General features: G+C 49.6%; 1 protein-coding gene across 2 annotated transcripts in view; it reads left to right on the top strand.

The window, feature by feature from the left end:
* LOC146869771 (class I histocompatibility antigen, Gogo-C*0203 alpha chain-like) overlaps window positions 1-23,049 on the top strand; it is a 320,615-nt gene that overhangs the window by 296,854 nt on the left and 712 nt on the right. For both annotated transcript variants that reach the window (XM_085614990.1, XM_085615000.1), the window contains one exon: window positions 19,889-19,934. In XM_085614990.1, coding sequence (XP_085471116.1) covers window positions 19,889-19,932 — 44 coding nt within the window. In that variant the 3' untranslated portion in view covers window positions 19,933-19,934. The remainder of the gene's footprint in view (window positions 1-19,888; window positions 19,935-23,049) is intronic.

Genomic DNA, 23,049 nt, shown 5'->3' with positions numbered 1-23,049 from the left:
ACAGCAGGAGGTCATCCGCGTACAGGGATATATAATGTTCCTCCTCCCCACAGCGAACCCCGCCGTACACCGCTCCTGTCCGTGCTTGCGCCGCCAAAGGCTCCATCGCCAAGGCGAACAGCAGGGGAGATAACGAGCAACCCTGCCGTGTGCCCCTGCGCACTGGATAGGCCTCGGACACGACCGCTCCCAGCCGCACCCTGGCCGTAGCGGAGGAGTATAGGACCCGCGTCCAACGTCCGAACCCCTCCCCCAGGCCGGACTTCTCGAGCACCGCATCGAGGTATCCCCATTCTAGGCTGTCAAAAGCCTTTTCGATGTCCACGGCGAGCACTGCCGGCCGCTGTGCTGGGTCCCAGACGTTGTCCATGATGCGGACCAGGCGGCGAATATTCCATGCTGTACTCCTAGTGGGGATAAAGCCGGCTTGGTCCCCGTGAACCAGTGTGGTCATGTACGGTAATAATCTAGTGGCTAATATGCGACTCAATATTTTGTAGTCGACCGTCAGCATAGACAAGGGTCTATAGGACGTCACCTCCAAGGCGTCCCTGCCGGGCTTCAATAACGGCACCACCAAGGCCTCCCTCATCGACTGTGGGAGTCTCCCCAGCTCCAAGGCCTCAGCGTAGACCAGCAAGAGCCTGGGCGCCAAGGCCTCCACGTATTGCGAGTAGAACTCGATCGGCAGGCCATCCACCCCCGGCGTTTTGTTTCGGGCCATCTGCTTAATAGCCACTCGAATCTCCTGCAGCGTAATGGGGCCTCCCAGCTCCATCGCAGTCTCCGCCTCTACCCGGGGAAGGTAAAGAGTCGCCAGATAATCAGTTATCGCGGAGGTCTCCACCCCCAGCTGGCTCTCATAGAGGACCGAATAGTAGGACCTGAACCGCTGGAGCACCGCCCCCTGCGAGTAAACCATCTCCCCCATCTCCGTTCTAATACTGAGAACCGGACAGCCCCGGGGTTCCGGGTTTGCTAATCTGGCCAGGAGCGTGCCTACCTTGTCCCGTTCCGCATGCACTCTGACGAGATACCGCTTGTAGTCAAAGCCCCGCAGCCGTTCAGTTTCTGTCGCTACCACCTCCTTCGCCTCAAGCAGCCTGTCCTGCAACTCTGGTCGCTCAGGCCTACGCTGCTCCAGCTCCCGCAACACCCCTTCCGCCTTCTCCAGGGCCGTCAGGATAGTGGTTCTCACATTCGCAAATGTTCCCATGCAAATGCCTCTGGTCACCACCTTCATGGCGTCCCATTCCATCGCCCTCGTGGCCGTTGAACCCTCATTCTCCGTAAAATACTGCTCTATGCCCCGCTTGATCGCATCCCCAAACACCGGGTCTTCCAATGCTTCTGGCCTCAAGCGCCATGTCGGGACCGCCGACCTCGGCCGCCGCCACTGCAACGTCAGCAGCAGCGGGTTGTGGTCCGATATCGTTCTGGCGAGGTACTCCGTGTGAGCCATCATGGGCGCCAAGTCCCTGCTGCACAACAAGCCATCTATCCTAACGTGGAGCGCGTGTAGCGCGGAGAAGAAGGAATAATCCCTGTGTCCCGGATGCTGCTCCCTCCACACATCTATCAGCCCCCACCTCTCCTGCCAGTCCGCCCTGTGTGCCGCTAATCGTCGCACCGGCGAGTCAGCCAGTGGCGGATGCGACCGGTCTAGTGCTACATCAGTGATCGAGTTAAAGTCCCCTCCTATCAGGATTGGGCCCGCCAGGAAGTGCGCCAGGGAACCCGTCAAGCTAACAAAAAAGCGGGCCTGATCCGTGTTGGGGGCATATATACTGCATAAGGCCACATCCTGACCATAGAGCTTCCCTCTCACCACCACAAACCTACCCCCCGGGTCCACCAATTGGGTCTCAGCCTGAAATGGGATCCCTGCCCGTATCCATATCAACACTCCCCTGGCAAACGCTGAGCAAGTAGTCCCAAACACCTGGCCACGCCACCTCCTCTGCAGCGCAGTGAGTTCCTGTTGGGTTAAATGAGTTTCCTGCAGGAGTGCAATTTGTACACCTCGCCTCACCAGATGGGCATGGACCTTGTGGCGCCTCGACATAGTGCGGAGGCCGCGAACATTCCACGTGAGGCATTTTAAATTAGGTAACGTCCCCATTGTAACCAGTACCCCCCCCGCACACCAACATTCCCGGGCCCCCTACAGCAGCGCAATAGAACCCCGCAACAACAACAACCCCCCAAACTCCCCCCCACCCACTCCCCAGAACAGGACCTAATAACGCACTATCAGCCCCCATCCAAACCTATAACCCACCCAACCTTCCTTACTCTGTGGTCGTCTCCACAGAAGGCCTTAGGGGCCGTTCGAGGGTGGTCAGAGCCGACCTAGGGCAGGCCAAGCCCTCCGTCCCGCACCCAGCATCCCCCGAATGTCTCAGCACCATACCTGCAAGTCCATCGAGCACCGGGACCCCCTGTCCGAACCCGGAGTCACCAATGTGGTCCCCCCATCCGCATTACCCATCGAATAGTCCATCCGCCGTCTGCGGGGTGACCACCGGCCCCCCGGAACTTTCCACCTCCGATGTCTCTCCGCCAGACTGCCCGGCCTCCTCGCCAGACTCCGAGGCCACTGGGGTCCGCTCCCCTTGAGAGCCCGTTATGATCGCCGTCGCCGCCAGCGCCCTCCGCCTGTCGTCCGCCATCTGTCCATCCCGCTCCGCTCCCTGAAGTTTGTTGCGCCTGCGGATCCGTTGCGATTTCCGCACCTGGGTCGGTTTCTGCCTCCCTTTTTCCTCCGTCCTTCCCCGGGCCGTGCCCGCCCGATACGACTCCAGCCATGCCCATGCTTCCTCAGGGGTTTGAAAGAAGTGGGTCGTCCCACTCAGGATTACCCGCAGTTTCGCTGGAAACAGCAGGGAGTACTGTAGTCCCTCGACCCGTAGTTCCTTTTTGACGGCCAGAAAGGAGGTCCTGGCCTTCTGCACCTCCTGCGTGTAATCTGGGAACACCGTGACCGAGCTGTTCGCCACCTGGAAGGGGCCATTTGCACGTGCCTTCTGGATCAGCAGGTCCCTGTCTCTATAGTGCAAGAGCCTAACCAGCATGGGTCGGGGAGGGCGGCCCTGCGCCGGCGGGCGAGCCGGGACCCTATGCGCCCGCTCCAGGGAGAAGAAGGCGGAGAGGCCCTCCGGGGCCACGGTCTTTCTGAACCAGTCCTCCATGTACGCCACGGCGTCATCCCCTTCAATTTTTTCCGGCAGTCCCACCACCCTCACGTTATTTCTCCGATTGCGTCCTTCGGCGTCTTCCGCTCGCCTCTCCAGCGTCGCCAGGCGGCCCAGGATCTCAGCAATTTTGCGTTCTAAACCATTTCCGATATTTAAATCACCTAAATTAGTTAGATATAAGGTCCTGAGTTGGTTTTTTAAAAAGCGTGAAGTTATGCTGAAAAGGTATTCTCTTTCTTTTCTGAGTTTAACAACTCCACTGAGCGATGCCGTTTCTGGATTCGAGATTAACATCGGGCCAGAAACTATACATAATTGGGCCAGATCTGGGTTTATAACTTTATCAAACTTTGTGAAAGGTGGAGCATGGTTGACTATTGATGAGATGGCTATTTTAATTTCTGGAAACTTTCTTCTTATGGGTTCATATGCCCTACTGTATAAATTCCTGGTACAATTCGATTTAGCGCAGAACAGTCAATTTTCACATTTAACAAATGACCTTTTCTGGTCCCCAGTTTTCAAAAATCCCGGAAAATGGAGAAAAAGCTTAGCACAAAGTAGGGAGGAGGAAGTTAGCGCCAAAGCAATAAAAAAGTGGCAGAAGCAGTAAAGTATTACATTAACTGATAACTCATGGAATATCTTAAATAAATTTAATTTCACGGTTCTGAAAGGTGCCAACTGGCGACGAATGCTCTTTTTTAGTAAGTGTCTCTTATATTACACCCCTGCTACCTTGGCTAAAATGTATAGTACTACGTCGCCCACTTGTTTTAGATGTACTCAACCGGACCTGGCTAACTGGTCTCATATAATGGCCTTTTGTCCCAAAATTAGGACATTCTGGAAAGGAATGTTTTCTTTGCTTTCTCTTCATTTACATTTTATGATCTCCAGCTATGAAAATTTAATTATATTTGGATTTGATTCAGAGCTAAATTTGGTTGATTCTTTTGCGAAACTTCTGTACATATGAGTAGCAGTGGCTAGATCATTGATCCTTCAGTATTGGAAGACAGAAACAGTCCCAACTATAGATGAATGGTATCAAAAAATTAAGCAAGTCAGGAAAACCGAATTTATATTTGCTCAAAGAATTGGGGCATTACGTAAATTGACAAAAATTTGAGAATCTTACTTTGACTGAAATCATTTGATTACGGTAGATAAAATCCGATATCTGTTGTTATAATTCAAATCGCTAAGCTGTTTTTATGTATGCTTTACGGGGTCCTTTTTTATTTTTGTTTTCTGTTGATGTATTCTGTTCAGATCCAGTATATTATTTATGTTTGATCTATTGTATTATTTTTTCTGAATGGATTGCCAAGAACCCAATAAAAAAAAAAAAAAACAATAAAACAATTTAAAAAAAGATTAATACAACCTTAAGCATGGCCCCTGGAGAGAGCTTCAATGCACCACCTTTAGGGCTTTCACCCCATGGTGAATACAACCATACGCATGGCCCCTGGAGAGAACTTCAATGCACCATCTTTAGGGCTTTCAGGCAATGATGAATAGAACCATACGCATGGCCCCCCGTAGAGAGCTTCAATGCACCACCTTTAGGGCTTTCAGGCCGTGATGAATACAACCTTAAGCATGGCCCCTGGAGAGAGCTTCAATGCACCACCTTTAGGGCTTTCAGGCCAAGATGAATACAACCATACGCATGGCCCCCGGAGAGAGCTTCAATGCACCACCTTTAGGGCTTTCAGGCCACGACGAATACAAACATACGCATGGCCCCCCGTAGAGAGCTTCAATGCACCACATTTAGGCCTTTCAGGCCATGAATAATACATCCATACGCATGGCCCCAGGAGAGAGCTTCAATGCACCACCTTTAGGCCTTTCAGGCCATGAATAATACATCCATACGCATGGCTCCCGGAGAGAGCTTCAATGCACCACCTTTAGGCCTTTCAGGCCATGATGAATACAACCATACGCTTGGACCCCTGGAGAGAGCTTCAATGCACCACCTTTAGGACTTTCAGGCCATGATGAATACAGTTATACATATTGCCCCCGGAGAGAGCTTCAGTGCACCGCCTTTAGGCCTTTCAGGCCACGATGAAAACAACCATACACATGGCCCCTGGAGAGAGCCTCAATGCACCAACTTTAGGCCCTGCAGGCCATGCTGAATAATACAACCACACTCATGGCCCCTGGAGAATGCAGAAGTCCCACCTGTAGAGCAAAACCTCCAGCCTACCTTAGGCTGGGGACTCCTGAAATTTATGGTGGGGAAAAGCTGTGCCTTTCTGATGGTTTTGGTGACGGCCCCGTCTTCCTCGGGCCACCACAAGGGGATAAATAGCCAAAAAGGCAGTCAAAATGATCCGGGCCCACAGGGTTTTTTGGTGCTGCTTGCAAGTGCAGTGAATAAGATAGTATCGGCTCTCCCACTGAGCCGGAAGAGCCGCAATGCTTTCTCTTTTGTGTATGTCTTTGTTTTTTTGGGGGGTGCCCGGTCCCACCCAGGCACCCCACACTTTTCCACATTAGGGGGTGGCTCAGGGAGCCCACCCATGGCTTCCCCACCTGTTCCCACTCTGGGCAGAACTCCTCTATGCTGCCACGGTAGACGGCAAGGATTCTCAGCCTGCCTGCCCATTCCGGCATGCGCTGGGGCCCTTGGCAGCCTCCTGCTGCCCCAGACACAGGCACAGGCACAGGAAGTTGGGTGGCTGGCCACAGCTGGGGGAAGTGCGACTGCGCTCCGCCATCAAATTTGCTTTTGTTTTTGTTGCAGTTTTATATAGCGCACACTTGACTGGAAGGTATTGGAGTGCTTTACATGAGCAGCAGTTACATTACACAAGGACAAATTCATTTTGGTAGACACAGGGAGATTAAGAGCCACATATATCATTATTTCAAGTAGCGATTACCCGATTGCAATTTTCTATGAATCGCAATTAGGTAATCACTATTTCTAATGTATGAAACTCTTTTCAGTTTCATGAGCAATTCTTAATGGGTCGCATATAGACCTACCTCATGCATATTAATGAATTAGGTCGCAATTTGCGAGCCATTAGGAATCTACGCCATCACTGAAATGGTGGCCTGCTGAGGTCAGCAGACCACAATGTCTGTGATTGCTTTTAAATAATTTTTGTTTTTAAATGCAGTCCTTCAAGGAAAATGGGATGTATTTAAAAAGAAAAAATGAAACTTTGCAGTTTCATTTTTTAAGAGTAGGCAGTGGTCTGTGGGACCACTGCCTGCTCTTAAAAAAAAAATGTGTTCCATTCTCAAAGCGGAAGGGGCCCCCTGGAGACTCCTTCCCATTTGCGAATGGGATACCACCTCCTTCAAGGAGTCTGTAAAATATGAATGTTTTGCAACCATAATTCCGTCGCAAAAACATTCGTACATCCCATTCAGATTTGGTATTTGGAAGGGATGCCCTAAACAAGCCCCTTCCAAATACCGAATAGCTAAACACAAATTGTGATTCGGTAACGTGTTACTGAATTGCAATTTGTGTTTCATACATATGTAAAAGCATTTTTGCGGTCAGAAATGGACCGATCGGCCGTTGCCAACCTCAAAAACGCTTAATACATGTGGCCCAAAGTATTCGTCCAGAATCACAGGATGCTGAGACTCGAACCTGGTTCTCTAGTTCCAAAGTCGGCAGCTCTGGCTATTACGTCACATCCTCTCCCTGAATTCAGCATCCGGGGGTCTAGGAGGGGGTCCCGGCACCTGTAATAGAGCATGCCCTGGTGATGGGGCCCCTGGAAGGGCAGAGAAGTCAGGGGAGGGGGCCCCACGCACAATCCCTCCCTGGGGGCAAAACTAATAAAATCACTTGCCGCGACCACTGGTCCCTGGCCCACCCCGGGGCATTCTCCAGTCGAGGCAGCGCAGCTCCACACACTCCATGCGAGAAACAGTCAAAGGTCGCCAAACTTTACAATGAGATAAATTGGGCCCTGTTGGGCTTATTTAGAGGATCTTGGGCTCATTGTACTCTTGGGGACGAGTTCTGTCCACCAGGGGCAGCAACCCTCCTCACTTCCAAAGCGGTGCAGTCCTCAAGGCGCTGGTTCTCCTGGCTCCCTGCGCCATCTGTCCTCCTGATCTTGTTTTCTGCGCACAAAAGTCTAGAGCTTTCCCCCAACTGGTCCTCAGAGGGCTTAAGGGGATGAGCCTCACTGGCCCTGAGGAGACCCACTGGTCATGGGGTCAACTGGGCAGAGTCCTCAGTCCTGGTTGTGGGTCCCTACTTCCAGTTCTCCATGGCAGTCCCAGGATCCAGCAGCGAAGTGTAGAAAAGTCCACAGGCAAGAGAGAGCCTCCACCTTGTGCATGAGGTTTTAAAGAGGAAAGGAAGGTTCCAGAAGTCAGACACTCCTCGCCAATCCTAGGGTGCCATGTCACCTCTCCACCCCTGTCCCAATCCTCCTGCACAGCACGCTGGGACAGTTCAAAATGGCATTATCCAGGAATCACTGGTCACATCAGCTTCTGGGGTCTCAGCTCCACCCCTCGCTGACCACTGCCAAGGACTGGCACACAAGAAGTTCAAAGACAGCCCTTCTTCTGGGTCGGCTGCAGTTGTCTAGGCACTCGCCTTTGTTCAATGTGTTTGGGCAGGCCCATCCCTGGTGCAGTGTGACATCTGAGTGATTGATACAGATCATTCCGCCCCATCCCTTTCCTCCTCATGAGCAGGTTGAAGTACTGTTAATTGCTCTCTTTGTGTGGCGAGGCCTTTGTACCTGCTGCTAGAGAAATGCAATTAACTGGACACAGCAGGGTGACAAAAGACCTTGGCTCTGATCCTGAGCTGAGCCAATTCAAGATAACAATGGTCTCTGTAGGCCAAAGGGGAGCGGAACGGCACTCCAAGGCAGGTCTCTCCCTATGTGTATAATGGAGTTTCACGATAGACAAAACAGTCAATCACACTGACGTCTCTATTAGTCTACACTAACCTTATAAGGCTTATCTCAGGTGGCTATGTAACCCTGCAGAGTCCCCATTGCACCAGACTACCTGTGCACAACAGTTGTCTCCTACTTGCAGCCAGCACATGCTTCTGCACACTTATTCAAGTATAACCAGCCAAGTGCCAAGTTACCCATGATACGTCACAGTGGCATTATCTTAAAAGGCAGACACTGGTGGTACACGCGCAATCCGTTTGCCATGTGATTACCGTGGGTGAGACACGTAGTGTGACTCACCCACAGTTAAATGTCCAAAACCGTGTGATCCAAAAAGCAAAAAAAACGGTCATGCTGATTGAGCAGAAACCAGTTGTAACACCCAGTGACTTCTTTTCTCAAGGCAACTCCACTGGTGTCCGCTCCAGCCATCTGGTCATTCTGCTGACCTGCGAAGGATCGTGTCCCCAACCCTTCACCCTGCGTCACAGGGTGGGAGGAGGAGACATCAGTGCCACACTGCATGTAATGGATGCTACCTGCCATGGGCCCACACCCCATCCCTTCTGACGGGTAGCAGAGGAATTCCAGGATGCACTGGCACCCACTGTGAATTTGGTTCACAATGATGGGCAGAGTCAACATCAAAGGATAAAAAAGGGAAGTAGCTATAAAATTATGGCCACCACTAGCCGGCTATCACTGTGGTAATGTTTCTGACACCTCTTGCTTAAAACTCAAAAAGTCAAAAAGATCGTGAGGCCCCACTATCACATTCTGTAAACATATTGAAAATCGATATCAAGTGAGCTTTTGCCCTAGTGCTCTGCAGGAGGATTCTGTCCTCCCCGAGTAGTGGTATTTCACCAGCAGCCAAAGGGCCTGAATACACTGTCCCTACTAACCCAGAAGAAGGCTACCTCCCCCCTTACTTGCACAGGGGGCCATTGGAGAAAACATACCTAATCTCCTTGAGCCCTGGCTGGCTTTGACGAGACAAATAGGTCCACTTGGGGACTGCCCGGCCATCTGTGCATGCTATAGGATGTTGTATGACCAGATGTCCAGGGCTCAGAGTGACCAGACTCAAAGGACAGCCATCTGATTGCGCCATTTCTTATGAAACAGGTTTTGCTCACCCGTGAAGAAGACAGGGACTCTAAGGCCTGGGTTCTTGGGGCCTGAGCTGGGTATCGGGCAAATGGCTATCCTCATGGAGACCTCCCCGGGCTGTTGGCACTTTGTGACACAGTGGGCTGGAGAAGGAAGCCCATGGCTTGCCCCCAGGGCCAGCGGGAGCTCTGTCCCGGGGCCAGGTCACCCTTCTGTATATGGACAAGCAGGAGAGACCTCCTGTGCCTGCGGGACCCCATCCTGGGCACTTTGCGACATGGTGGGCTGGATAAGGGAGTCCAGGGCCTGGTCAGAGCTTCTGAACCCAGACAAGCAGGGGAGATCCCAAGGTGCCTTTGGGACCCTGTGCCGGGCACTTCGCAACACAGTGGGCCAGAGAAGGGAGACCAGGCCTTCCCAGCCCAGGGCCAGATGAATTTCTGGTCACAACTTCTGAACCCGGATGAGCAGGGGAGACCCCTCCTGTTCTTGTGGGACCCCGTCTGGGACACTTTGTGACATGGCAGGCCAGTGGTTTGTACCCAAGGCCAGCCAGAGCTCTGACCCAGGGCCCAGTTGAGCTGAACCAGAATAAGCAGGGGAGATGTTCCAGTGCCTGCAGGGCGCCATCCCATGCACTTTGCGACGTGTCAGGCTGGAGAAGGGAGCCCAGGGCTGGGCGCTTCCACCCTCAGAACTTTTTATCCTGGGTAAGCAGGGGTGGCTTTTCTGTGCCTGTGGGTCCAGTTCGGTGTCCTCACGCATGGCCTTCCAGAATGCACCCTGGCCTAGGACACTCTAGACCTTGAGCCTGGCTACCTGCACGTCAACCTGTCAGCTCATCGCTTATATTATATTAGAATCATGAGGAGCAATAGAATGTACACGTGAGCAAATATCCCCAGATTGAACACAGCTCCATGCTAACATACCGTGTACATAAACGAGCTTACCCCCCTCCACTCTAGAGGGATGTTCTTTCTTTGTTTTCCTCCCCTTTTTTCCACCAGTCGAACAGGTAACCCTCCACGGACTAGAATGCCATATTTTCCTTATCTGAGGACACCCTGACAGCACGTAACCTCGGGAGTTACAGCTGCTTCAACAGTCAGGTTTCAGGATGCTAAGACTGTCCTGTGCGTCTCGCGCACACTTTCGATCTCATTACCTCACTTTTCCTATTGTGTTTTGTATGAGTCCGGAATTCTTGCAGCTGTTTATAACTGTAGCTGCAGCCGAAATACATATCCCAAGACACCAGGGACGTGACATACACCACGTAGATGCCGGGGACGTAGTCAACATGGTGTAGGCATGCCCTGCTGCCCTAATAACGACCAGCGGATCTTACCCTCGCCAACAGACCAGGTAAACAGTGGCACCCAACGTCAGGTAAGTACCACTGTGGGAGACCACCACTACCTGGCATGAGACACTCGTTGTTCCACCCATCTACGGGAGACTCGAGAGTCTCCGCTTGGTACTTTAGGAAAAACTATCCCTCAGCAAATTGACTCCACTGCATGCTACCAGTCCGACTACGGCTGACACAGCCTTACGTTGGGAGACCTCCCGCATGCATTTTTATGCTCCCCCATCCTGAGAACACCGGTTGTCCAACCGTCCCGAAGGACATGATATGCTAGACACCCCGCCTTGCAAAAACCATCCCGTAATAGACGCACACATGAGGGGTGCCATTGCGCTCCGTTATTTAGGTCTCGCCTAGGCAGCATGCATGCACTGCTCTAGGAGATGAGCTTTAGAAATCGGTCTGCTCCTTTTCAAGCACACTCGTGCTTGTTCTGGCATCCACCTTGCAGAAGCGAGCAGCGACGTGCATGCTAATTGAAAACATATGGCTCTCACACCACCGCTGCTCGCTCCAGCAAGGCGGAGGCCAGCACAAGCACAAGTGCTTCAAATTCCAGCAGGCAGACACAGCACACCTCCCCTACTTGTGATCAGTTTACTGCGGCCGCGTCATTAAACACAGCGTGGGCTGCGCTTTTTTTTTATTTCCCCCCTCACTCTCGCTTTCCCTCTTTTGCTCGCATGCTCTCTCTCTCGCATTCTCTCTCTTTCGCTCGCTCACACTCTCGCTCGCTCTCTTTTGCTCACTCTCTCTCTCTCTCTTTTGGTCGCACTCTCTCTCTCTTTCAAGGCGGTCGTGTGCTGCACGAACGCTCGACTGAAGCTAGTTGCTGCATCTTGCGTGCACAAGAGTCTCCAGGTGCAAGGTTGCAATGAAGGGATACGGTCTCTCCGGCAATATCGTACTTTGTCGCTACCATGGGTCTTCCTCTGTCCTCTGTCAACTTGCACTGTGAGCTGTGGTATCTATTAACAGCATCACTGATGGAGGGGGCATTTAAGCACAATAAACTAATACAAATGCACAACCCCTTCTTATCCAGAGAACCTGCAGCTCCTGTTGTGTTCCCATCAATCAGGTTGTGCCTATTGGACACCGGACTGCTGTATTCCACCGATAACACTGGAATCTCAGTTCGGGCAGTAAATCCAGTTACTTGAGATCGGCCCTTTGGCATCATGCAGGGGTGCGCATACCTCGGGATAGAGACCAGGCCCTAAAGATTGAGCTATGGGCACAAGTACCAGCTAGTGGAATCATTTGGAGATTATTGTATGCCACTGTTGTATATGCTTTGTTCCACAAAATACATTCCCTTTCAAGAAGTTTACCACAAATTGTGCACTTACCGTTAGAGATCTATTTAAACTGGTAATTGAGAAATGAATTCATGACTTACCTGTAACAACAATAGTGCAGTTTAAGGCAAGTCTATATGTATGTACTGTGCATTGATCAGGAAAACAATGCTTCTGTAAAATGTTTATGTTTGGGCACCAACTATTGATGATGTTGCCCATAAGCTCTCAATGTTTCAGCATGTGACCTCAATTTTCAGACTTTTTTATCTGGTGCCCCACTTACATTATAGTCACGGGGGAGTGTTACCAACCCTCTCCCATGTATCCTCACCCACTTTATGGAAGCCCATATTCCATCCATTATAAGGACCTTGTGCTTGCTGTGGGTGGGACACTTGAAACTACCGCACAGTGCTCTGCGGTGGCATATCCCTGTATAGGCACTCTGAGGTTGACATTGAAGACAAACATATCAAGTGCTGGGTTAACCCGCTCACAACAAGACCTCCTAAAGTAGCAATCTGCAAAAAACAGTCACATCTGCCGCCACTAGCCCTCAGAGTCACACCGCTCCCCAAGGCAGCAAACGTTTGCATTGTGCAATAATGCGAGGCGCTGTGGATAGATAAGAGACTTATTGTATTTTTAAAAGAATTTCTAGATGTATCTGATATCTTTGTGAGAACTTCAAGAAGCTCAAAAGCACTTAGAAGGATTTCTGCTTGACGAATGAATATTTGTCCTAAGATTGTATAGCTCTTTAAGGCTGCTGAAGAAAATGATGATTCCGGAAATAACATTCAAAGATGCAACTCTAAAAGAGGTCATTTAACTCAAAAACTGTTTAGACGCAGAAGAAAATCTGTAATTTTTTAAATTGCAGTTACTCAAATCTTGTAAGCAACGATCCGCCTGCTAACAGCCCGAATTGTAGCTACACGCAAAGCATCACAAACTGACATTTCACTCCATTCTTCGGATGATTGCAGATTTGTTGGGGTTAACTGCAATGCTTGTTCTTTACTTCTTTGGCATTCAAGTGCTGAACATAATCACAATAGCAGTGAAGTGCAGTGAAACGGTGCAGCGCTCTCCAGGCCGTGCCGACCCGCCGCCTGCAGGCAGCGTCTGGACGCGGTGAGGTCATCCCTTCACGCGCCGGTCTCCGGTCTGGAACGCGGAATGCTCTCTGCTTCCCTGCATGAGGCTGCACCGCCCTCAAGCATGTGCGACACACACATGCAACGCCACACCCGTTTGTTGAAATGCATAGAGCTGCCGGATCTTTCAGGCTGCTTGATGGTCATATAAAATGCATGTTCAACAGTTGGCCACTGGATGCGTGGTTAATATCAAAGTCACGAAGGCGGAACCAAAAGCGCGCTTACAAAGACATCACTCCAACACAACACGTCACGTCATAGGGGTCTGCAGCGTTTACTGGTCAGATTACACACGCAAACGCTCTGGCCTCATGCCCAGAAGATGCAGAGACAAGATTCGGTTCCAGTGAATGTCACCTGTGGTCAATTCAGTTAACTACAGATGGGACGCGGATGCCACTTGGATTTGCCTACCCACATGCTAAAATGACAACATGAAATTAAATCAAAGCCCATCTATCTCAAGAAAGCGAAGTACTACAATTCAAAAGATAAAAAATCTGGCGGAGGGAAACGCACTGAACATTTACCACAAAGTGCACTTTCCTCCCCGTGTACATTGAAGTGCCTTTTCCAGTTGGTGCCACGATTAATTATTTAAGTATAGGGCTCTGACGTCAAGCGAAGAACCAGACTCTTAAGAGCAGAGAGGTACACGACAGGTTTTAGTGGCAGCCGCTTGACTCGAGCACTTGTGATGGAAGGGCGGTTGACAGAGATGGCATTTGGAAATAGCACATTTTGTGCGCTTCTCCTGGCCGCCTTGCCGCAGATGAAAGGCAACCATTATAGAAACATCGGAGCTGCTGTCAGCGGGCTGGCATTACGCGCGCTTTTGATAAATTGTGACTCAGTTTACTTTACTATCCAGTCATCAGCTTTGCCATCCCGGATGCAATTGCTTTACAGCTTACTCTGTGGATCCCCTGTGAGGCTGGAGGCAAACATGGCAGTGATGCACGCAGGCCTGTCCATTACTGCATTACACAGGACGGGGGCGCGACCAGGAGATATTTTTAGAATGCTTAAAGTTACTGCGAGTACAATAAGCATTGGCATAGCCAATAGGTCTCGCCTTTGGGGCCTTATCAGTGTTAAGCCACGCAACAGTTGATTTTGTTGCACCAAGGATATTGTGCTGGAGAACTAAACACTTATAAGGTCCCAAAGGCGAGACCTATTGGCTATGCCAATGCTTGTCCTACTGAACCGTATAGGCTGCTTGCTCTCCAGTAAGGCCACTGCAGGCTCACAGCGCTATTTTCGCTGTGGTTAGTCCACCATTCTCCATTAGAGTGAACCCAGCTGAACACAAGCTCCGCTCGGTCAACCAGGAATAGACTCTTGCTTGTTGTGACTCGTTCTGATGCTTTGGTGACGGAGTCCGTTAGACAGTCTCCAGCACTGCTCCTGCCCTTTCACTTTACTCCCACATGACTGCAGGGCGTTCTTACCTCATTTTATGATTCCACGACAATGAGAATCAATTTGGGGTCCAAGATGAACCCAATAGTTTCAATAATGTGTGAAGAGATGACATCTCCACACAGCTGTGCAGTCAGCATGCTACACAACGCTTCCTCTGATATGGAAGGGTTATTTAGCGCGCTTTGAGATATACCACTCGAAACACCAACCTCACTTGACAACACCCCGCCACACCCCCCCGAAAGGCTCACTGATCAGCGTTGGTTTTTCTATACCATTATGAGAAACTGAGGACAGCAAAGCACGAATGCTCATTATGATTTCGTTTTCAGTGGGGCCCTCCTGGATGTGTCTAGTGTCTTGAGGGTGGATGCGACTGACTCCTTGAGGAGTTAATGAATCCACCAGAAAGCATAGGATGTGCCTGCGAGTTTGAATCGGTGCTTTATTAAAAACCATATGTTACATTACATATTTTTGCAAACTAAGATAAATGGAACTGACCTTAATCTATTTAATCAAAACCACTATATAAATGCATATGTAATTATGCACCCTTCTTGATTGAATACAGAATATGTGCTGATGAAATGCTTATTTGTTGCTTTCTCCCTCTTCCCCTTTACTCTTTAGCACGACGGTGGACCCTTTCACATATGCGGGCTGACTTTCTGGATTCTAGACGGGCCCGTATTAAGATTTACTGTAACTACTGAAGGTCCTGATGAATGCCCTGGAACCCCGTGAGGAGTCCGCTATTGGGCAGAAACATGTCGACCATGACCACCAAGAGGGTTTTGTTTGGTGGAAAACCCTAGTCCTCTTTTTTTAACCAACTCCTCTGGACCTACTTAATACAAATATTTTGGCCCCTTGGAAGTAGTTTTTTCACACACAACACATCACAATCTCTGAATGCACTCTGTCCCTCACTCACTCTTTAACCATCGCTCATCTCAAAACACCTCTGCTCCTCCCATTTGCAGTCCAGGTGTGGGGAGGGGACCCAATGATGAAGCATGTCACCCTTGAGTGAGTGAGGGTTCTCGTCCTAAAAAAGGACTCCTTCCAAAGATACTACTTTATCACCTCACACTTCAACCTAAGAGCTCTGAAGGGACATACCTTGAAGTAAGAGACTAACTTTCAGCCCTTAACATTCCACCGTACCGGATGTACTTAAGTGTGAATTCAGTCAAGTTGGGTTTGGCTAACCTGACTGAGTTGGAAGCTTCAAATGAGCCCTCAGTGGGACTTCCAGGGAAGCTCGAAATTTTGAGCACTGATTTATGTGTAGGTGATGACTTTAGGTATTTTAAGTATAAAATGTCAGCAGTGACTTTCAAATAGCACATTTTGAGCCACCCATGTATGCGTGAAATATGACCCTTGATTTAATTACACCCAGGCCTACTACAGGCCAGAAGTAACTGAGTACCTACAAAGGGACTTGTTCAGCCAGAGTCTTCCATGAAAGAAATGTACTGTAAACTTCCTGTTCAATATCACTGATGAGCCTAAAACATTTAAAAGAGTAAAATATTGTGGCTCACATGAGTTTTTAGGGCCAGATGCATAACTGTTGCAGAGGGTACATGAGGCCCAGACGCCATTTTAGATGCATTTCTTCCAGACTGTCAAGTGGCATTCTCTGATTGGCCCATTAGGGCATGTTTGGCTTTACCTCCCTAGTTTTTCACTCAAGACTTATGAATTCTTGAAGACTATGCCTCGGTAACAGGGGAATGATATTGTGTGCCCTAATTGTGCCCCTGAGGAACCACTGAGTTGCAGATGGAAGCCATCTATGTGTGACCTTGTGCAACCTGAAGCTGCCTTAACCGTGGTGTACAACCACTATGCTCCCTTCAAGAGAATTACATTAGGCTGGTACATTTCACACTTGTACGTAAATCTGCTGATATCATGACTTACATCAGGCCTGAGCCTTGAAGCAGATGTGCCCATGAGAATCCCTCTGTGAATCTACACTCGCTCTGTACTCCTCACCAAGCAGTGGGTGCATCTGAATCATATTCTAGTGGGTAAAAAGCTTTAAACTGAACTATGGTGATACCCTGTGGCATGAAATGAGAGTGGTGGCATGCGCCATGCTTCTTTTGTGGTCTACTTGTTGTAGGAAGCTGTCTCTGCATGTAACATTGCCACAAGGTTGTAAGACCGTGCACAGAGTCCAGGGGTTTCCCCAAAGTGTACAGGGCTCGATGTAAAACCCAAAGTGCTCTATTAGTGGTAGCAGCCTTAGGCCTAACACAGAGGAGTGTGAGACATTTATTGCACAACATTGACCAATAATGGACATAAGACTCAAAAAGGAGAGCCATACACATTTTAGAAAAAATATACTTTGTTTGTATTTTATTTTAAGACCAAGATCTTCGCAATCAGGTAAGTACATTTAAAAAGAATAATATTTTGCACTTTCCATAGTCGACACGTAGAATATTTTCTTAGCAGTTCACGGTAATCCTATGGGGAAAAGAATAATGTGGTTTAACAGGTAAGTACCACACTTACATATCCAGTCTTCGGGCCCAAAGATCAGCAAGGGGCAAGGGTCAGGAGAGTGCCAACTGCACCACCCGGCAGCCCAGGGGCGGGCGGGTGCAGAGGTCAAAGTCTGCGTTCAGCCAAATGTTTTTCGATGTAGAATGGGGTTGCCTGGAGCCACACTTCTTGTAGGTAAGTGGATTTGTTGCAGGGGCCAGGCTTTATCGCGAGGAGGCCAAAAGGCAGCACCAAACATGCACCACCTGCGGCACAGGGGCGGGCAGGTGCAGGATACAAAATCAGCATGGGGCGCCCAATGCTTTTCAGTGCAGACGTCGCACCAGAGGTTGTAAGAAGGAGACCAATCACAGCAGAGGTAAGTAGAGATATAGGGGGTCGCAGGGGCACTGTCTGTTCAGATCACCAAGGTCCAGGGGCTTTGGGTGCAGAGATGCCTTCGACGTTGTAATCCTCTTACCGGTGTCGGTTGCAGTCATGGGAGCATTCGGATTCAGTTTGCAGTCGTCGTCGTGGAGGGTGGAGGTCAGGAGCGGTCAGCCAATGCTGCACTCAAAGATCAGTATTGCTGAGAAGACTTCACTGGGCAGGTGTGCCACTCAGACTGTGGGCATCGGGTGCAGAGTGGGCAGGGATCGCGGTTCCAGCTGGATCCGGAGACCTGGGAGTTGTTTTCTACTAGACAGTTCGCAGTCCTCACAGGGTTTTCAGAGGTCGCTGCCTGCAATACAGGTTGCAGATTTGCGGAAGCTGGAGACAGGCCGGTAGGGCTGGGGCCAAGGCAGTCGTCGTCTTCAGTCTTCTCTGCAGGTATGTCCTCTTTCTTCTAAGGTCGTCGCAGATCTAGTTTCTAGATCTGGCTGAGCCACCTAAATACTACATTTAGGGGTGTTTAACGGAGTAGTAGGTAGGACCAATAGGCACCTTACCTGCGGTGACTACACACTCTATTATGCCACACTCCTGTGGGAGGGGGCACAGACCTAGTCCTGATTGGAGTAGTCTCCCCATCTTCAAGATGGCGGGGACTGAAAGATGTGCTTCACCTTGCCTCCCCCACCTTAAGAATGGAGGTGGTAGAGGTGGGCACACCTCCTATTCTTCTAGGTTTTCTCACCGGTTTTCCCACCCAAAGTGGGGGTTTAAACCGGGGGCTGCCATCTGCTGCTAGCAGCAGAGGCTGAGGGTTGCATTACAAAGGCTTCAGGCCTTTGAAGCGTCTCCTGCGAGCACTGGCCCATCCTGGGGATGGAGGTGTGACTCCTCTGCCCAGGATGTGCATTGTTTCTAGTCCCAGAGAGAAGCGGCTCTCAACGCAGGGGTCCAGAAACATGTCTGGTGGAGGCTGGCTGCCTGCAGCCTGTTAGAGACCACACCAGAGTCAGTAGGTCTTCAGGGGTCCCCTCTGAGTACATGGTTCAATAAATCTCACACTGGCATCAGTGTTGACCTATTGAGAGGGGTAGTTTGGTACCAAACACTCCTGTGTTCATTGAAGCCATCATGGTGCTATGGAACTCGAGTTGTCGGGTTTCCAGCCCATGTACTCTCTATGGCTTCACTGGCACTTACAATATTGAGGAATGGACCTAATATTGTAGGGGCATATCTGCTCATGAAGATATCCCTTCACCTGTGGTATTGTGTACCCTGCCTTAGGGCTGTGAGGCCTACTAGAGGGGTGACTTACCTATACCTTCAGGCAGTGCTGGTTGGCATAGCACCTAAGCAGTGTGCCAAGTCGACTTTGTCATTTTCTACCTCACAGGGGCATGCAAGCTGCAAGGGCAGTGGCATGGGCCCGGTGAAGGGCGTCCCAGGGGACTCTCTTCAACTCCAAGGCCCTATTTACCCAGGGCACCACTTACTAGGGGTGTACAGGGGCAGAAGTACCAATTGTGGATACATTTTGGGGAAGAAGCACTGGCACAGGGGACCTGGTTGGCAGTGACCCTGTGCACTTCAATTGAAACCATCTCAAAACCAGGCATAAACCAGGGGCTAACCATGCAAAAGAGGCAAGAGGAACTCTCACATTTGTTATAAGCCGTACTGGGTCCTACTGCAAGGGGTCAGTGCTGCTGATCCATGACAAGAGCCTATTGTATGGTGAACTAAGGCTGCTGGAAAGATATGACTTGTTCTGAAGCTTCATATAAAGTCTAACAGAGTAGGCTCTTCTTCCCTGCACCTGTCTGCTGCCCACCTCCCCACACACACCTGTGCAGACCTGTAGAGAGAATGAGCTGTATGACCTCTGTGACCTCTGACCACAGACTCATTCAGTGTATTTTTATCAGGAGGAAATCAGTACATTGAAGTGAAATCAGGTGAGTGAGTGTTGACTTGTTTAAGTTAAACTTTCTAAGGGATCAGAGAGCAGTGAGAAAAAGGCTTGAAGTATGTTCACACTGCGCCCTCTGCCCCTCTTACTGCATTTATGGCACCTCGCTGTTTCATTGTCAGACAGGCCCCTGCTTAGAGACGCTTCCAGGCACTATTTATTTACAAAGGTCAGCATTCTGTGTTGTCTACTGTGTTTGTCAAAGAGACACATATCTTATATGGTAGGAGAGTGACAGGGAGCGGTAGCACGTGGGTGTGACTGGGTGACTGGCATGGGTGAGAGTGAGGGACTGGATGGGGCAGAAGGTATCGTACTGCTTACAAATTACATGTGTGTATTATTGTATGCTGTCATGTTGCTGGGTACTGGTAGTAATCACTGTGCTGGGGCGGGAACTTACCATTGCTGTCCTACAGTTGCTGAATTGTTAAATTGCAAAAATCACAAATAAAGAATTAAATAAAAAAAGAGACCTCTCTGGACAGGAAGCAGCAGTCTCACACTCTCTTCTCTCTGCAGACCCAGCTCCTGGGGACTCTTCGTCCAGCCAGTGCTCTGCCTGAAGGTAGGTGCTGGCCGCACTCCAAGGGACATAAGTTGCTCAATTATAACAATAATCTTCTCGTTTGTTTCAGCTTCAGTGGTTAAGGTATGACTACAATATCTACTTGTGAAATGTGCACCTAGGACTGTATGACAGTAACGTTTGCCATCTGTATCCATTGGGCGACTCCAGGCTTTTGATGAGGTGTTCGTCAGGGCGGGTTTGTATTCCTAGTACTCCGCCGGTGGCGTATATTCTGTGCGTAAACATGTTCATGTGGCATGCATTCTTTGTCATTGCATGCACAAGGCTGTAAGCCGGGGAGAGCGGAAGCGGAATAGGTGGTACGGATAGTAGGGACCCTTGACGATTGTTTGGCTACAGGGCCAACCCCCCTCCCCCACACCTCCAAGAGGTAATATTTACCAAATAAGAGGGTACTGATTGAACTGGCAAGGATAATACTGCTTGGGCATGCCTTGATTTAGAATGCTTGCCAAATGAACATTTCTACGTAAAGAATATACGTCACCGGGGGAGTACTAGAAAATAAAACACCCTGACAAAAGCCCAGGACCTACTAGGGCAGTAGTGTAGGGCTGAAACATGTTGGCAAATTAAAGGGTCAAAGGACCATAATATCCTCAGTCCCCTTTATAGTTATTTTTTAATCTTTCATATCCACCTGCTAATAAAGGGATACCTTGAGAGTGTTTGAAGAATTCTTATTTAAACGTTACGCCCCTCTACATAACAATCTAAAAAGAGCGCCCTAAAACATGGTCGAGCCCACCCTGACTTTTAGGGGTCAGGGTGAACCCAATGATGAAGCATGACATTACTAGAGTGGTTGAGGGCTATTTATAAAAAATATTTTTTTCCCTTTTCTCACCTGCTTTTGAAGTAGTATACAGGTGTGGCACGTAACAACCCCCTCCTTGAAATGTGTCTCTTCTAACAGAGGGATAACTTGATGTTGATTGTGTATAATTTATTTACCCGTCGTACTGATGAAGGCTCATAGTTAGACTTGCAAAATACAAGTCAGGCTGATGCGTCCCCTGAAACAGAGCTAGGCTGTTCACATGGGCCACCGGTGCCTCTTGCATTAGTGGTATAAAGGGCTGAATTCCTAGAATTAAAATTGCCCATTGTTAAATCAATAGCAAATTTAATAACTGAAATTCTCCAACTGGGGCCGGCCTCGTCTGAGCCACTGCTATCATTCAATGAAGCCCTTACTGACACCCTGTTGGTGAGATGGACTAAGATCCAGTTAATCAGCATGTGGTTAGGAGACATACGCTGGACCCCAAGAATACAGATTTCCAAAATAAGCATACTACATCAGAACGCCTGGGCAGTTCAGGCACCAACCATACGGTGAATCCAAATTCTTTTCAGACCAATCCTCCGAATAGAGTCAAAACGAAGTGATGCGTTTGGAGAGAACATGTTCTCCTGGACCATCTTTGCCCTTAGACCTCTCAACACAGTAAGCCTCTTGGGTGGGTACACCCATGCTTTGTGGGACCTGGCCAGCAAGATCTTGCTGGCTGTCCCAGAAGACCTCAGGACTAAGTTGGCCACTGTGATAGTGATAGTATATTTTGCATGCTGGCCTGGATACTGTAGACTGCTTAGGTAAAGTTGTTGGCACAAGTGTCTTGCTTGGAAGGCACACCCCGACATCAACCAGGTTTTCAGGAGATGTACTTGCGTCCCTAATGGATATGCCTTTTGATACGTCTCGGTTGTTTGAGAGAAAGCTGTTTTGACACAACTGTAATTCAGTTAGTCGCACCACAGCACCATATTTAGGGCTCTTGTATCCAGTCAAACAGTTTCACCAACAGTAGAGAAATCTCAGAGACTATGCCAGGGCCTAGCTGTTAGACGATGCCAGCCGTCACATCCTGTCGTGGTGGAGAGAGCCTGTCCTTTTCAGGCAGAGGATGTGGTGGAGTCCAATGCCGTTCCCCCAGCAAGAGCAGCAATCCTCCAGCTTCTCCTCCCCCATTACCCCAGCAAGAGCAGCAATCCTCCAGCTTCTCCTCCCCCATTACCCCAGCAAGAGCAGCAATCCTCCAGCTTCTCCCTCATTACCCCAGCAAGAGCAGCAATCCTCCAGCTTCTCCTCCCCATTACCCCAGCAAGAGCAGCAATCCTCCAGCTTCTCCTCCCCCATTACCCCCAGCAAGAGCAGCAATCTTCCAGCTTCTCCTCCCCCATTACCCCAGCAAGAGCAGCAATCCTCCAGCTTCTCCTCCCCCATTACCCCAGCAAGAGCAGCAATCCTCCAGCTTCTCCCCCCTGCTGCAGCATCTACCAGGCTGCTTTAGGTTGCCCTCGAAGGCCCATACCCATCCGTTAGGAGCCAGGATTTTTTGCCCGGCTGGATATTCATCACCTCAGACAAGTGGGTCTTACAAATTATTTAAAAGGGCTACACCCTGCCTTTTATTTCCTCCTCTGCCCATCTTCTCCCAACACCAGAGCAGCTTTCAAAGGATCACTCTGCAATCTTGTTACAGAAAGTCAAACATCTCCTCACTAAAGGGGTCATTGAGCGGGTGCTGGACTCCGCGAAAGAGAAGGGGTGTTATTCACGCTGCTTCTTCATTCTGAAGAAAGACTGAGGCCTCAGGCTTGTATTGGACCTCTGCCCACTGAGTACCGTTCTGGAGGGAGAGCAATCCAGAATGCTCATTCTTCTCAGATTCTTTCTCTTCTGATCTGTGGAGACCGGACGGTGTCTCTGGACTTGAGGGGCATGTATTTCATGCACCAGTCTTGCAGTCCCACAGTTGTTACCTGAGGTTTGTGTTGAAGTCGGAACACTTCCAATTTGCCAGCCACCCATTTGCCTTACTTTGGCCTCTCGCGTCCCATTGGGTAAATTCTGCTCACTTCTCTCAATCCCCATCCCCTTTAGTAGTAAGTCAAGGCCCTTTTCCCACCAATTCACTCCAGTCTCTTCCTATTTACTACTAAAACGTATACTTACATGTGCAGAGATCCACATTTGGGGTATAGAACCATGCACAGAGGCAGTGCAGAGCCATGCAACTCCAACCATAATGTGTGACTTGCAATTTGTAGTATGTTTTTTAGTTCTACAAATGTACTACAAAGT

This window comes from Triturus cristatus, chromosome 1_1, assembly GCF_964204655.1.
Source record: "Triturus cristatus chromosome 1_1, aTriCri1.1, whole genome shotgun sequence".
In the NCBI taxonomy this organism is placed as follows: Eukaryota; Metazoa; Chordata; class Amphibia; order Caudata; family Salamandridae; genus Triturus; species Triturus cristatus.
Note: the sequence above shows the minus strand (reverse complement) of the source record. Positions and strands in the feature narration are given on the sequence as shown.